General features: G+C 41.0%; 1 protein-coding gene across 5 annotated transcripts in view; it reads right to left on the bottom strand.

Moving 5' to 3' along the window:
- Positions 1-12,998, bottom strand: part of PEAK1 (pseudopodium enriched atypical kinase 1) — a 102,000-nt gene that overhangs the window by 14,971 nt on the left and 74,031 nt on the right. For 4 of the 5 annotated variants that reach the window (XM_018081512.2, XM_018081513.2, XM_018081511.2 and 1 more), the window contains 2 exons: positions 7,877-7,993; positions 5,911-6,107 (listed from right to left, as the gene is read on the bottom strand). In XM_018081512.2, the coding sequence (XP_017937001.1) occupies positions 5,911-6,107; positions 7,877-7,993 (314 nt within the window). The remainder of the gene's footprint in view (positions 1-5,910; positions 6,108-7,876; positions 7,994-12,998) is intronic. The other variant, XM_018081516.2, reaches the window with a different exon arrangement.

The following is a 12,998-nucleotide window of genomic DNA, read 5'->3' as shown; positions in this document are numbered from 1 at the left end:
CTAATAAGAGAACAGACACCTTGACTATTTGACTGTTTATAACGTGCTGAATCATAAAATTGTTTAGGCTGGAAAAGACCTTAAAGATCACTGAGTTCAACTGTTAACCTACCACTGCCAAGCCCACCAATCCTTGTAAAGAGGGGACTGAGCTGGAATGCTGAACCAAACTGGGGGATCTCAGATTCAGATGTGAATCACATCACTTCAGTCCATTGTTAATAATAAATGACTTTGCAGTCTATTAAAAATAAAAGATAACTTCTTTTACTTTTTAAGATATGTTGTTATAGTTTTTCTGAATATGAAAGAATCCTAGATCCACTTGGCCAGGATGCACAAAAACCTGGAATGCTGGGTTAGAATGCTGAAATGATTTCACAAGATCAAAGAGGATTGTATTTTTATAAGTATCCACAAACACAGCAGCCTTGCATCCTACATTTTTAACAATCATTCTCTTTTCAGTCATTTCAAGGAGACAACATCACAAATGGAAGTTCTCTCTCCATCTTTTGTTTAAGCTCCAGAAACCCTCAGAAGAGCCTTATGGATTTAATGATAAGCCTGGCTCTTCCAGTGTTTAAAAAACCGAATTTGGAGCAGGAAACTCTATCAGCTTTGTACATACCCGATCTTCAGGGAAGACTGCAAATCATTTTCAAGGTTGCTAAAAGAAATTTAACACTCAGAGACCCAGGGGACTCCACTGCTCCTTTGGGATCGTGGTACTGCAGCCAGAGAGCTCTACTGTGGCAGCTCTGCCTCTCACTGCTGTGCTGCAGCCTCTGACCCTGGGGCCAGTCGGGCAGCACAGGAACTCTGTCAGAAATCTCCCCTTTGCAGAGGTGCAGAGTCAAAAGTAAATTGATGTCTGCATGCCAGACATGCATCCAGATGCCACAGCTTTTTCCTTAGTCCTGAGACGAGTTCACTTCTACTTCATATCCAGTTTTCTTACTCATCCAAACACGTGCCCTCTTCCACAACTACTTACTCTTACCAAATCTGTGACCTATGTACTTTAACACAGCACTGTGTTAAAGATCACTTGCCTGTTTTTTTATCCTTCCCCTCTTCCCCACTATGCTGAGACAGCCTGACTGCTGGGGTGGGAGAGAGGACACTACTGCAGGAGGATCTGCTGATCCAAGGACTGCACAGGTGCCAGAGAGAAACAACAAGAAAACAAATGAGAGCAAGATGCACACGTGAAGCAGCAGCAGCAGCAGGAGCCCTCTCCAAGAAAGGTAAGATTTATATCAGTGTTACTGCTCCATTCTCTTGTTTTCTTTCTGCTTTACTGGCCCTGCCCTCCAAAAGCCATTCATACAGAGCAGGGCCCTGAGACTGCAACCAGTGCTGCTTTTGCTTTGGAACTGTGACATCCAAACAGAACTGGGGAAGGTTTTCATAGCCAGAAGCGATTTTCTGCAGGAGTATGGAGGGGGTGGCAGGATCCAGGGAACTGCACATACAAGTCGTTCTGTAGTCACTGTTTCAAGTATTCTCAGCTGAGGAAAATGAGTTTGTCAAACACGCCACGTTACAGTTGTTGTTTCTCCCCACAAGAACAAGTTTTCCATATTGAAATCTACCCATCTGAATTACACAGTTGAAAAGCTTCATGTCTGTGCTGTTGCTGTGCTGAGTTCTGAACACTGTACATTTGTTTCATACCCACTGGGCCAGTCTTTCCAGCTCAGCTTTCCTGAGGCAGGAAACTTCATGTCCCACATTTTTATAAATTCATTGCCTAGCAAGAAAAAAGCTGTCTTAAATGTTGTCCCTGTCAAAGGCACAATAATATTCTGCTGCACAGAAGTACCAGCAATGCATTTATTTCTTTTTCTTGCCTATCCTTTCCTTCTCCCCTTGCATGCCTAAAACCATTGTTTCCTTACCTACTGCACAGGCTCCCCAGCATTGCAAGGTTCAGCCTGAGCCACACTCTTGGGAGGCAAGTGAAAAGGCACAATATTGGGCTACCAGCTACAGAGAGCTTTGAAGTGGATTCCAGACTGCTCAATGACAGAAAAAAATTTAACTCTTTATAGACAGCAGCTTTCTAGAGAGCTTTAAGTAATTCTACAGTTCAATAACATCTTCCATTACAGAATCTCACTGCACTATTTAAATATTAATGCTGAAGTCTCTAGACACCATGCAGAGGTCTGAAACTCTAAAGGAGCTCTGAAAAAGGCATTTAAATGTTATTTTTCTGGGTAACTGATTTATCATCAGACTTTGCATTGCAGCCTGTTGATGTGAGTGGGTGAACCTATCAAATCTGACATCACTCCTTAATAAAACTCTTACCCTGCCTGATAAATAAAACCAAACCATGAAAAAACCCCACAAGGGCATAAGGTGCCTTCCAACCACTGCAAAAGCTCCCAGCACACTTCACAGCCCCAAATCCAACAAATGCTGCACACATACACCACTCTTCCATAACATTGTTCAGTACAGAGGTTTCCATGAAGTTCTGCCTTACACTCAGTTGTTTACTCATTTCTTGTTAATTTAATAGATAAAAATCTCACTGAAACACTGAGATATGTAACAGAGAGGAAAGCTGACATTTGTTAAGTAACATTTGGGATGCACCTCCGGTTTCTCAGCAATAATTTGAGACTGGGCACAGGCCTCTGGTAATGGGCTGCAGATCCCAGAAGCTTCAGCTTGTCTGCTGGGTGACTTGGCAGGTCCTGCTGCCCACCCTCCATCACACCACACTGAAGGCATTACCTGTGCTAATCATACACTACACAAATGCACCAGCCTGGTGTTATAATCACTGTCTGTCACTGAGCTGTCAGTTTTAGTCAGCAATGATTTCAGCACCTTATTTACAGCCTGGCTAAAGCACACTGCCCTGGTCTAAGTTACTGACTGGGGCAGTGCTCCGTGGCAGATGCTGTGATCTGGGATTTTTTCCAATGTCAGCAATCACAAAACCTAGAAACTTATCCTCCTTTTTGCCCATTTCTTTAAGTGTAAAGAGGAGAGTCGCTGATAATGAAATAACCTATTCTTTTCTCAATGACAGAAATACTATCCTGAGTATATTGAGAATACCTTAATCTACTTACAGCGATGCAAATTCAATCAACTCAATTTCCCCAACAAATTCAGACAAAGACAGAACAATTTAAAGGTTTGTAAAGGAAAGGCTTTTAATTATCTAGTCTATTGTCTTCCTTATCATCAGCTACAGGGCTTACCTGAATTAACTTGTGTTACAATAAAGGCACCCATTATAAAAAGAAACATCCAGGCCCTATCTTACACATTTGAACATTTGTTTCTGCATCTCGATTCAGCTGGCAGCCCCTGGAGTTTGTGAAATCAGTTGATACCAGAGGTATCCCTCATGACAGTTCTGCTCACCCCACGAGCAGACTCTTGCTTTGATAAGCTGAACACACTGACTTTCCTGAATTAGTCCCCATGAAGTGCCTGCCACAATACAAGGCATTTGCAAAGCTGTTCTTTAGAGCCTGTACAGTTTCTTTAAATATTCGTCTCAAATTGTGGCCACAGCAGTTGCAGGGAAAAAATGAGACAGACAGAACCTCTCTCCTCCTACTGAAGTTTTCTTCTATTTATACAGCCAGGAACAGTCTTTATTTCTATCATCATGGTGAGATCTCTTAAAAGCCCCAAGTCTTTTATATTGTACCTGATTCCCAGAGGAGAATTTTCTGCTTTGTAAGATTTGTCTCTTGGAAGGCCAAACCAAATATATTTGAGGGCAGTACCTGATATAAACTATTACCTGCCTGCAGAGGACAATTTACCAAAGCTTGCAGTTATTTCTGTTCATGAACTTTCACATGACATGTGAGAACTGAAGATTAGACATTTATCAAAGTAGTAACATATTATCTGCTTTTAAATAAAAAACATTAGAATATGCATCAGATTAGTATTTAAAATGAATATTGTGCATTATGCTGCAAATTGAGGTGTTCACATGATGTATTTTACAAACTCCAAACTGCACTACGTAGCTCCAATTGCAGCTGGAGCAAGAGTCAAATGTGGTGTAACTTCTCATATTATCCTTTCTTCCAGTTTCACATACCAGTATTTGTTAATTCTACAGAAGATAAGACTTTGCTGCCTAGGTGATGCAAGATGTGAAAACAAGTAGGAATTATTCTCTGTGCCTACCTAGGAATCTCTCTGTTGCCATCAGAACTAGAAAGTGAGGTTGTTTGAGTAAAGCAGAAGAGCTTTGAATGGCAGCCAGAGAACTCAGTGCCATTTAGGGAAGCATTGCTCCTAACAACAGGCAGCCAGGCTGAGCCAGACCCAGGCAAGCCTTAAAGCTGACTTAACTCTTTCATACCTAAAATTTCCTTCGCTGACAGCAAAGCTCAAAGTGACCCAAGGATGAGAAGATTTTGAATAAAATGCCAAGGGGTTCAGTTTTATGTGGTTTTGAGAGGGAACATTCAAGCTCTGGAACAGCACTAACACAAGGCAGGGCTGATGGAAGGGATCCCTTGAGATGGTCAGGCAGGGTCAGCTGAGTGGGTTGCCCAGGATCATGTCCAGTCAGGTTTTGAGTATCTCCCCAGATGGAGATTCCACAACCACTTTGGGTGACCCCTTCCAGTGTTTAATGGTATTTTACTGCATGGGCTAAACGTGCTATAAGCAGTTCTGAGGGAGCTACATCTACTGCCTGGATTCTGCCTGCATGGAGCTATCTCCTAAATACAGAAAATACAGACACAGATAAAATGAAAACACTCACTAAAATGAAAGTAGTTCATCAGACCTTTGAGTAATTCACCATAAAAACATAAATTTTAGTTTTCCTCCTCAGAGGAAGAGTTTCTTGGTAGGTGTTAGTATCGCTCTTGGGCGGGGTATTTTTCTACTTTATGCTTTACAAATGATATCTAATGAATGTTTTAACAGCAGGATACACTCGTAAGTTCACCGCTAATTCACATTCAAGCAAAAAAATGCAACACTATCACTGACTGTCTAAGGAATGCAGGCACCTGAGGGTTTAAAATTTAGCCCTTGATCCCTGAAACATGTGTGGACATGCCAAACCCCCTGCACTCGTGAGCCACCTCAATGCACTCAGTTTACTCTTGGCCAAGCATTTAAGAGGTTGGTGTGTTTACAGGGCTGGGGTGTTACTGAAAAACATGTATTCAGATATCCTGGAACGTAAATAAATGAGAGATTTTGTTCTTCTAGGAAATCTGGCTGGAGGTATCCCTAAATTCACTGTACTTCAAATCAAAATGCTTCAGAAAGTTAGGTTGATAATACTGATACTGGATATCAGGAGATGCTTATTTGTGTTGCTCCCTTATCTTCCAGAGAGGCACTGCATCCATGTATCTTTTTAATATGAGTCAGGAATTTAGTAATGACAGGACATTCATATCTTATTATGAAGGAGCATTCAGACTAGGATAAAAAAGGTTTCAGTCAACAAAAGATGGTTACAAATATTGTAGCAGCTACTGATGCTCTAAAATAAAAAGTCCTATCTTTTGTTGAAGTTTGGAAAAATATTGAAATCTACTTACTGTTTCTAAAGAAATTAGGTCATTTGCTCTGTATTTTAAACCTCTTTGACAAAATTTCTCCAAAAAGGTAAAACAATGTGTCTTTTAAAATCATTTGAGCTGTTTATCACTAGGACCAATTAAAAGGCTGTTTTAAATTACAAGAAAACAAACCTCTGAGTTTGCTGAATCTTCACTTTCTTGTTGTGATCACAGAAGGAGACTGCAATAACTTTATTTTCTACAAATCAATATTAAAAAGTCAGCCTTTAAAAGCTCCCCTTACGAAGGTGCATTGAGCTGTTCAGAAGAAAAGGTATCCAAAATCAGATCCAATTGATATTTTCTTCTGTGAGAGCACACTTACCTAAATTGCTGTACGTGGCACTGCAGGTATTTAAGTTGGGAGAACGTGGAGCTTCTTCTTTCTCCTCCTCCCCCTGGGGAGGACGCGCCGAGGACACGGGAATGATGGAGGCGCTGCCACCATTGTCCTGCTTCACAAACACGGCTCTGGGGACACGAGGGGACAAGTCCTCCAGGGTCGTGTCATCGGGCACTTGACTGAAACAAAGAGGACAAAAATCACCTGGAGGTCAAAGCTGGGCAGGAGATTCTCCTGGCAAAACACCAGGTGAGGCATTTTCAGGAGGGGGAATGAACCGGTGAAGGAACAAGTTCTTTCGCCCTCCTTTTTTTAAGGACAATTTTCTACAGTTTTCCTTCCTGAGAAGAAACAACTTGTGACTGAAATAGTAACGTGTTAGTTACTATTATACTAATTATAATAATCCATGGAATATAATAATTCATGCCTTTGATAGCAAGGCATAATAAAATGTTTTACAGCTTGGCTACAATCAGCATCCGTGCACATCCATATGCAGGCGTGACCCCGGGTAAAATGTGTGGGACTCAGGACAGCAGCAGAGTTTGAGGTGCTTTTTACCAATTGGAACAACTGTGCTTTAACCAAAGATAACAAGGTATAGCAAGGGGGGTTAAATCTCAAAAAATAATGATAGATTTTCATATACTGGTAGGATTTTGGGAACTGACACTTTGGGCAACACATCTCATCTAAGCCATGATTAAAATCCACCTGCATTAGGCCAACTGCAAAAGGCCATGAACACATTCCTCTGTGCCTGCTCTTAGCTAGGAAGTTTCAATCAAATTGTGATGACTTATTGAGCACAAAGCTCTGAAAATTGTGGATTTAATCAGTTTCCACGGATATATTTATTGCAGTATAATTTTAAAATTATGCATTATATGTATGAAAAAATGGTCGAGATTTAATAAAAACCCCCTAATCCTATTGAAAATATAGCAGCAATTATCAGTAATATGCCACAAAAACATGTTAGAGCAAAAATATTTCCATGCCTTTACATTCTCTCACTCACAGAAACAAATACTCATTACAGCCAAATGTGCTGTTCTCTAGTTCTCATTCCTATAGCCTGATCAAATTCAACAGCAAGAATTTTAACTACTTGTGACTTCCATAAGGGGCAGGAGTAACACACTTCCATCAGGAGATGATCACCACATCATGTATCTGTACAGAAACTTATTTTTTGTGCTAAACATTTAAAACTTTAACATAAATTATAGGCATATTTCTCTCTATGGCAAAGCCAAAATCCTGGAAAACATGGTACACAATCTTCTAGCAATCCCTGACTGCAAAGGTTAAAACATGCCAGTCCTTTGCATGACACGAGCCCCAGGACAGTGCAGTGAGCACATGCTGTTTCTGCTCAGACTCATGAATTTGAACTGCAGGCTGACACAAACCAAACTCATTAGAACTTGTTAGTAAAAGAGAAAAAAATGGCATAAGTTCAAAAAGATGTAATCTTTAATCAGCAAAACCTTTTTTTGTTCCATTTTAGTACCATGCATAGGAATGGTGTGAGGAACATTCCATGTGCCATAAATATATCCACATTAAAGAGTTAACCTACTGTAATTTCAGAGTAAAGCAGACATAAAATTAAAGCAGTAACGAGGCTCTCAAGATGAGGAGAAATTTAACTACAGACTTGTAAATGCTGTAAATAATATACATACCTGCATTCCTCAACAGGAATGTTTTCTTTAAGAAGAAATAGGTTCTAACAGCTTTACAGTTCTGTCATTGCCACAAACCAGAAGTTATCACATCTCAGAGTAACTTTTTTAGTATTGCTTGGTGAGGTACAGAACATACTCATTCTCCAAACCAGTCACATGCAAGCACATACACTAAACCTAAGCTCAGAAGCCATTTGCCAAAGTAAACCAACAGCTAGAAAGGAAGAAAGGAAAAAAAAATACCAACTCACCCACTGTACTCACTCACACAATTCCCCATTAAAGGAAATTCTTTCAGGGCCTTCTTGAGTCTTTTAATCATGTCTTGAAACTCTGGCGAGCCATTGATTCCACAGTGTTCTGGTGTGCTACAAGTTGTGCAAGCTGTGAGCAAGGGCTGAACTCTGCACAGTGATACACCTACTGCACCTTCTGTTTACCTTGGGGCTGGGCCCCGCCAAAGCACCCCAGGCAGCCCCAGCCCTGCCTCCTTAACTCTTCCACTGCCTCCCTGAAGGAAATCCAGTGCACAGGCTGCTACATCACTGCTCTGGAATGACAGCTATGGCCTTAGTCATGGTATTACTTAAGGAAAAGCACGTTCAAGTTTCAAGAGGAGTTTTAAGAACTAAGACCAACCTACTGTTAAAAGTAAGTGAGTATCTCAGACCTGCAGTCCGTGCCTCAAAAGAATACATTTGAAAGCCCAGCAGTTCGATGGCAGGTCATGAAATCCATGGGGAAATGCTTTCCAGGATCTTAACACCAAGACTGAGCGACCCAGCTCATGGACACACAGTGCAGAGACCCAGCAACCCTCCATCAGAGCTGGCAGGACACAGGAGGAACAGAGGGGGAAACCATCCTCACTCAGGGAGCTACAAGAACCGAATTCCCAGTTGCTTTTGCTTCATGAACGAAACAGTTAAAACAACCAGTTTTCCAGAAGAGAAGAGCAGCTGATAAACGAGCAGTTCTCTGAGATTAGAACCATTAGAGCCTGATTTTCTATCTGCTTGTTGGTAGCAAGTGATACTTAAAGCTATCTCCTTATTTGGGATATTTATAGCTATTTTGCCAGGATGGATTCTTTGATGCCTTGCATAAGAGCACATATTTAGCTTCTACCATAGTGGGCGCAGCCTCCTCTGTCCAAGTCTTTTTTTTTTTTCCCTTTCTTATTTCAAAAACAAACTTCATAGGAAATTAATTATCTTAGAGAACTCTGCTCCTTCGGGCACAAGAGGCTGACACTAAACAACTATTCAGTTACTGGAGGAAGCAGCCCTCTGCACGCAGAGAGCACGTTTGTTTTCCTAAGAAGCTGAGATTATGTGCAGCAAAAAAACTTGCCATAAAAATGACTGTCCTTCAGAAAACACCCCACTGAATTCACATACTTGTCATTCACATGTGCACAAGCTCAAAACTGTTTTAAAAGTGTTATTTTTCTGCAGGGACAAATGCCCCTAACTCCTTCCTTCAGGCTCTCCTCCTTCCCAGTTCTTGGAGGATTGCCAAAGGATGGTGTGGTCTAACTTGTCTCAGTCTTTTGGGAACAGCAGAATCCAGAAAGCTGCCTGTGTAGTGTGTTAATTCTGGTGAGGCCACTGGAATCACAGCTATTGTGTGACCTGTGTTTTCCTCTATTCAGAGCACACCTACTCAATTACAGTGAGTAATAAACAGCAAGGAATAGGAGGGAGATAATGTGCAATGCTTATAAGTGACTGTGAGAGTGTATTCCTCAGTGAGGGTCAGGTCTAGAGGCCAGGCTGAGGGAGCACAGTTCTGTGCAAGACAGCAGATAAATCCCAGGGGCAGGAATTAGTGACAAACACAGAGAAAAGCTGATGTGGCCTTGGACCCAGCAGAGACCTGATCCCCTCCCCGGGCGTGCACCAGCACAGCAGCAGCCACTGGCAGCAGGGCAGTCGGGGATGACAAGGAAGATGACTCAGTTTTACACACACACAGCACCAACTGTGCAATTTGTACGTATATTTAGTGTCAAAGAGAGCACTCTGAGATCCCCTCAGGCCCTACACTTGTAAGGTAATAAAGCCAATCTAAAGCCTACACTGACTGAATAATGCTGGAGAAAAAATGCAGAGAGGTTAATGAGTGGAAGGAGGTCAAAGGCCACCTTACCCAGTAACTTCTACTCATAACACACTTTATTCCTGCAAAACACTGAGCAGAGCCCATCAGTGCCCAGGTTCCAGGGTGCACTCTGGGTACAGAAAACATTCCAGGGGCTCCTGCAGTTCAGTTCCTCATCACCACCATTAGCCAGGAACAGTCACCCAAGAGGAAAGTGAAACAAACTTCTAAAATGACAACCTGAAACAGCTAAGCCATAAAGTTCCTAATTCTGATTATTTAGAAGCTGGCTTAGTCCTGAAGTATGAGAATTTATATTATTTTTTTTTCCCCAAGTCTTGTATAATGTGATGTTTGCATGGATAAAGGGTATACATTTGATAATCCAGTAAAGACATCCTGCTAAGCTCTTTAGTGTCACTGAAACTTAATGGCAATGAGTTCCACAGATTAACTGTGCGTTATGAAAAATATATTTTTCTTTATCCATTTTAAGTTCTCGCTCTTTCCATTTTACAAACTGTATTAGAGGAGTTAAGAACAATAATACAAGATTTACCATTTCTTAATCTAAATTTATAAAATAATAAATGGTAAAATCCCTTCTACTTGGTTCCTTAGCAGTCTTTGGTGTTTACGAGTTCTCACAGAAAACGTTACCAAACTTATTGCTTAATGCACACACAGCACTTCCAATTCTGTCAGCATGGAGATGTTCTAGAGGAAAATCTCACAAGTTTTTAATTGATGAAATAGTGTAAGATAAATGGCTAATGCTTTTAAAAGCACTGCTGAGTAAGGTAGATAAAGCTTGCTGATATCCAGATAAAAGCAAACCAACAGAGATTTGACAAGAAGGGAGAGCTGATCCACCTAAAATTTCTCCCATTTCAGTAGAGTTGCTCAAGCAAGAAATTTCTTTTCATCTATAACATCCTTGCATTCTCCTCATCAATTTGTGCAAGCTGTACTTGAAAGGTTTGGGATTCAGGTGAGAACCTCACCCTAAGAATTAAGACCAGAGCTCCTCCAAACTGGGAGGGACTTTGTTTTAAAGGGAGCCCTTCTGTGATTTGACAGATTTTGTTATCTTCCCAAGTAGTTCCTGAAGCAGCTGTGGAATCTGCAGGACTGGATCAGTGACAATGCTGGAGTGGAATGTGGCAGTGGTGGTTATTCCTGCCTATCTCTGGATGTAACCCTGATCTTATATGACCACATTTTTGAAGAACAACAATTCCCAATGTTTTTACTGAGTGATCCATCACAACATTCCTATTCCTCCAGACACAGAGCTCAGATCTACTGGTTACGAACTCAAAGCCTTTTGCAAAAGTTAACATAATTTTAGGAATTAGATTGGTAATCCCAACTTTAGCTTCCTTACCTGAACCAGAACAAAATGAATATACAGACTTCACTACCTGAAGGGAGTATTTCAGGAAACACACAGTTTGATCTTTACTTCATCCAAGTCTGGGCCAAAGATCCCATAAAGGAAAGTTATGGCTGACTTGAGTCTGTGAAAGGAAAGTCTTTGTTTGATGTGTAACTGCAGTGGGGTGGCCGTGCACAGGGCACTTGCACTGGGATTAGCAAAGCTCTGCCACCTAAAGCAGTGAGGGAAATGCAGGATTGGCAAAGCTCTGCCACCTAAAGCAGTGAGGGAAATTCAGGATTGGCAAAGCTCTGCCACCTAAAGCAGTGAGGGAAATTCAGGATTGGCAAAGCTCTGCCACCTAAAGCAGTGAGGGGAGCTGGGCTCTGAGGGTGATTCAGTTCAGCCCTTCATGCAGACAGCCAAGGGAGCAGCAGGACACTGAGCTGCACTTTGCTTTTGGGAAATGTCTCAACCTAAAAAGCTGCTGCTGGGTGTGAGCAGAGATGTCTCAATGAAGGAGAGGAGAAGCCTTAATCTCGTGAAACTCCAATGGCAACGCTCTGATCTATGAGATAACAAAGCCTTTGAAGAATCTTTTTATTAAACTTGTGATGAGTGGATTGCACACTGTGCTGTACCACCTCCATCAATTACAGTGACTCGGGCCAGAAATATCATCATGTTATCCTTCTAGAGGTCAATTTTAGGTTTTGCCTGAGAACAACTGCTGCTTCATGAACTACAGGTGTTCTGAGAACACCTGATTTTCATTCCAATTAATGGCAAAGCTGAGGTGACTGCTGATTTTTAGCACAAATTAATCCATCTACAAATTTTTGGCAAATTTAATATATCATTTGCTAGCTCCTTTTGAACCAGCATATGTGTGTCCTGGCATCAAACAGAAGGAAACAATCACATGGATAAACCAAAACTAAGTTCCTTTGGATAACAGAGAGATAATTTTCAGCTTTCCAAAGAACTGAGTATTTTGCAAGTGCTGTTCAAAGGAAAAACTGCCCTTTCTAGTGATAACTTCAAATACACCTTCAGTCCTTTTGTGGTTATCAATCTTCAGCAGCTTTGTAAGACATTGCAAAGTAAGTAAATACTGCATCTTATTTAATTTGCTTTCAAGACCTCCCAGTAATCTGCCATTTTTAAAGCTTATCTTATTTTCCAGGTCATCAGTTTGGGTTTTTTTTCAGTGAGTTTACTGTTCTTGGCATCCTGAGTTAGGGAAGTGTCCTGTTCACTGATCAGTATCTTCAGCTCTTCCATTCTCCTCTAAGCCTCTGCAAGCTTAGCCCAAGATTTTCAACATCTTTGTCATGCACTTATTTTAGCCTGAATTATCACCAACCTCATAGTAATACCTGAAGAGCTCACACAAACCAAGCATAGCATCTCATCAGTTATGTCTCCTGCTTGTGCAAAAATGGAATTTGGCAATCCTGATTCTCACCTACTGGGATATTAAAAACAAAAGCCAAACCCCTTAAAAATCAACAAAAAAACCCCTCATTTTTTTGGCACTATAAGGTTTCACTTGGTCTTTTTAAGACTATTAAAAATTAATTAAAAACCCCAAATAACTCAAGGCATCAAAGTACCTGAATATAAAAACTAAAGGATGAAGCTACTGACTGTCCAGTGTTCCCACAATGTATTTCTGAGCATCTCAGTGTATTTCCTTTGATATGTGTAGAAACAATAGGACAATATTGTCAGAAAGGAGAAATTCCAGTTCTAACATTTGGGAGACTCCCATTTTCACCAGGAAAAACTCAGAGACGTGGTTTTAACCAGTATCATTGTAACTTGCAGAAAACTAAAGAGCAAACATACTTTTTGGAATAAGTGAATAAGACAGAGCAGTGACAAATTGC

Source organism: Manacus vitellinus, unplaced genomic scaffold (assembly GCF_001715985.3).
Source record: "Manacus vitellinus isolate BGI_N305 unplaced genomic scaffold, ASM171598v3 scaffold_53_pilon, whole genome shotgun sequence".
Taxonomy (NCBI): domain Eukaryota; kingdom Metazoa; phylum Chordata; class Aves; order Passeriformes; family Pipridae; genus Manacus; species Manacus vitellinus.
Note: the sequence above shows the minus strand (reverse complement) of the source record. Positions and strands in the feature narration are given on the sequence as shown.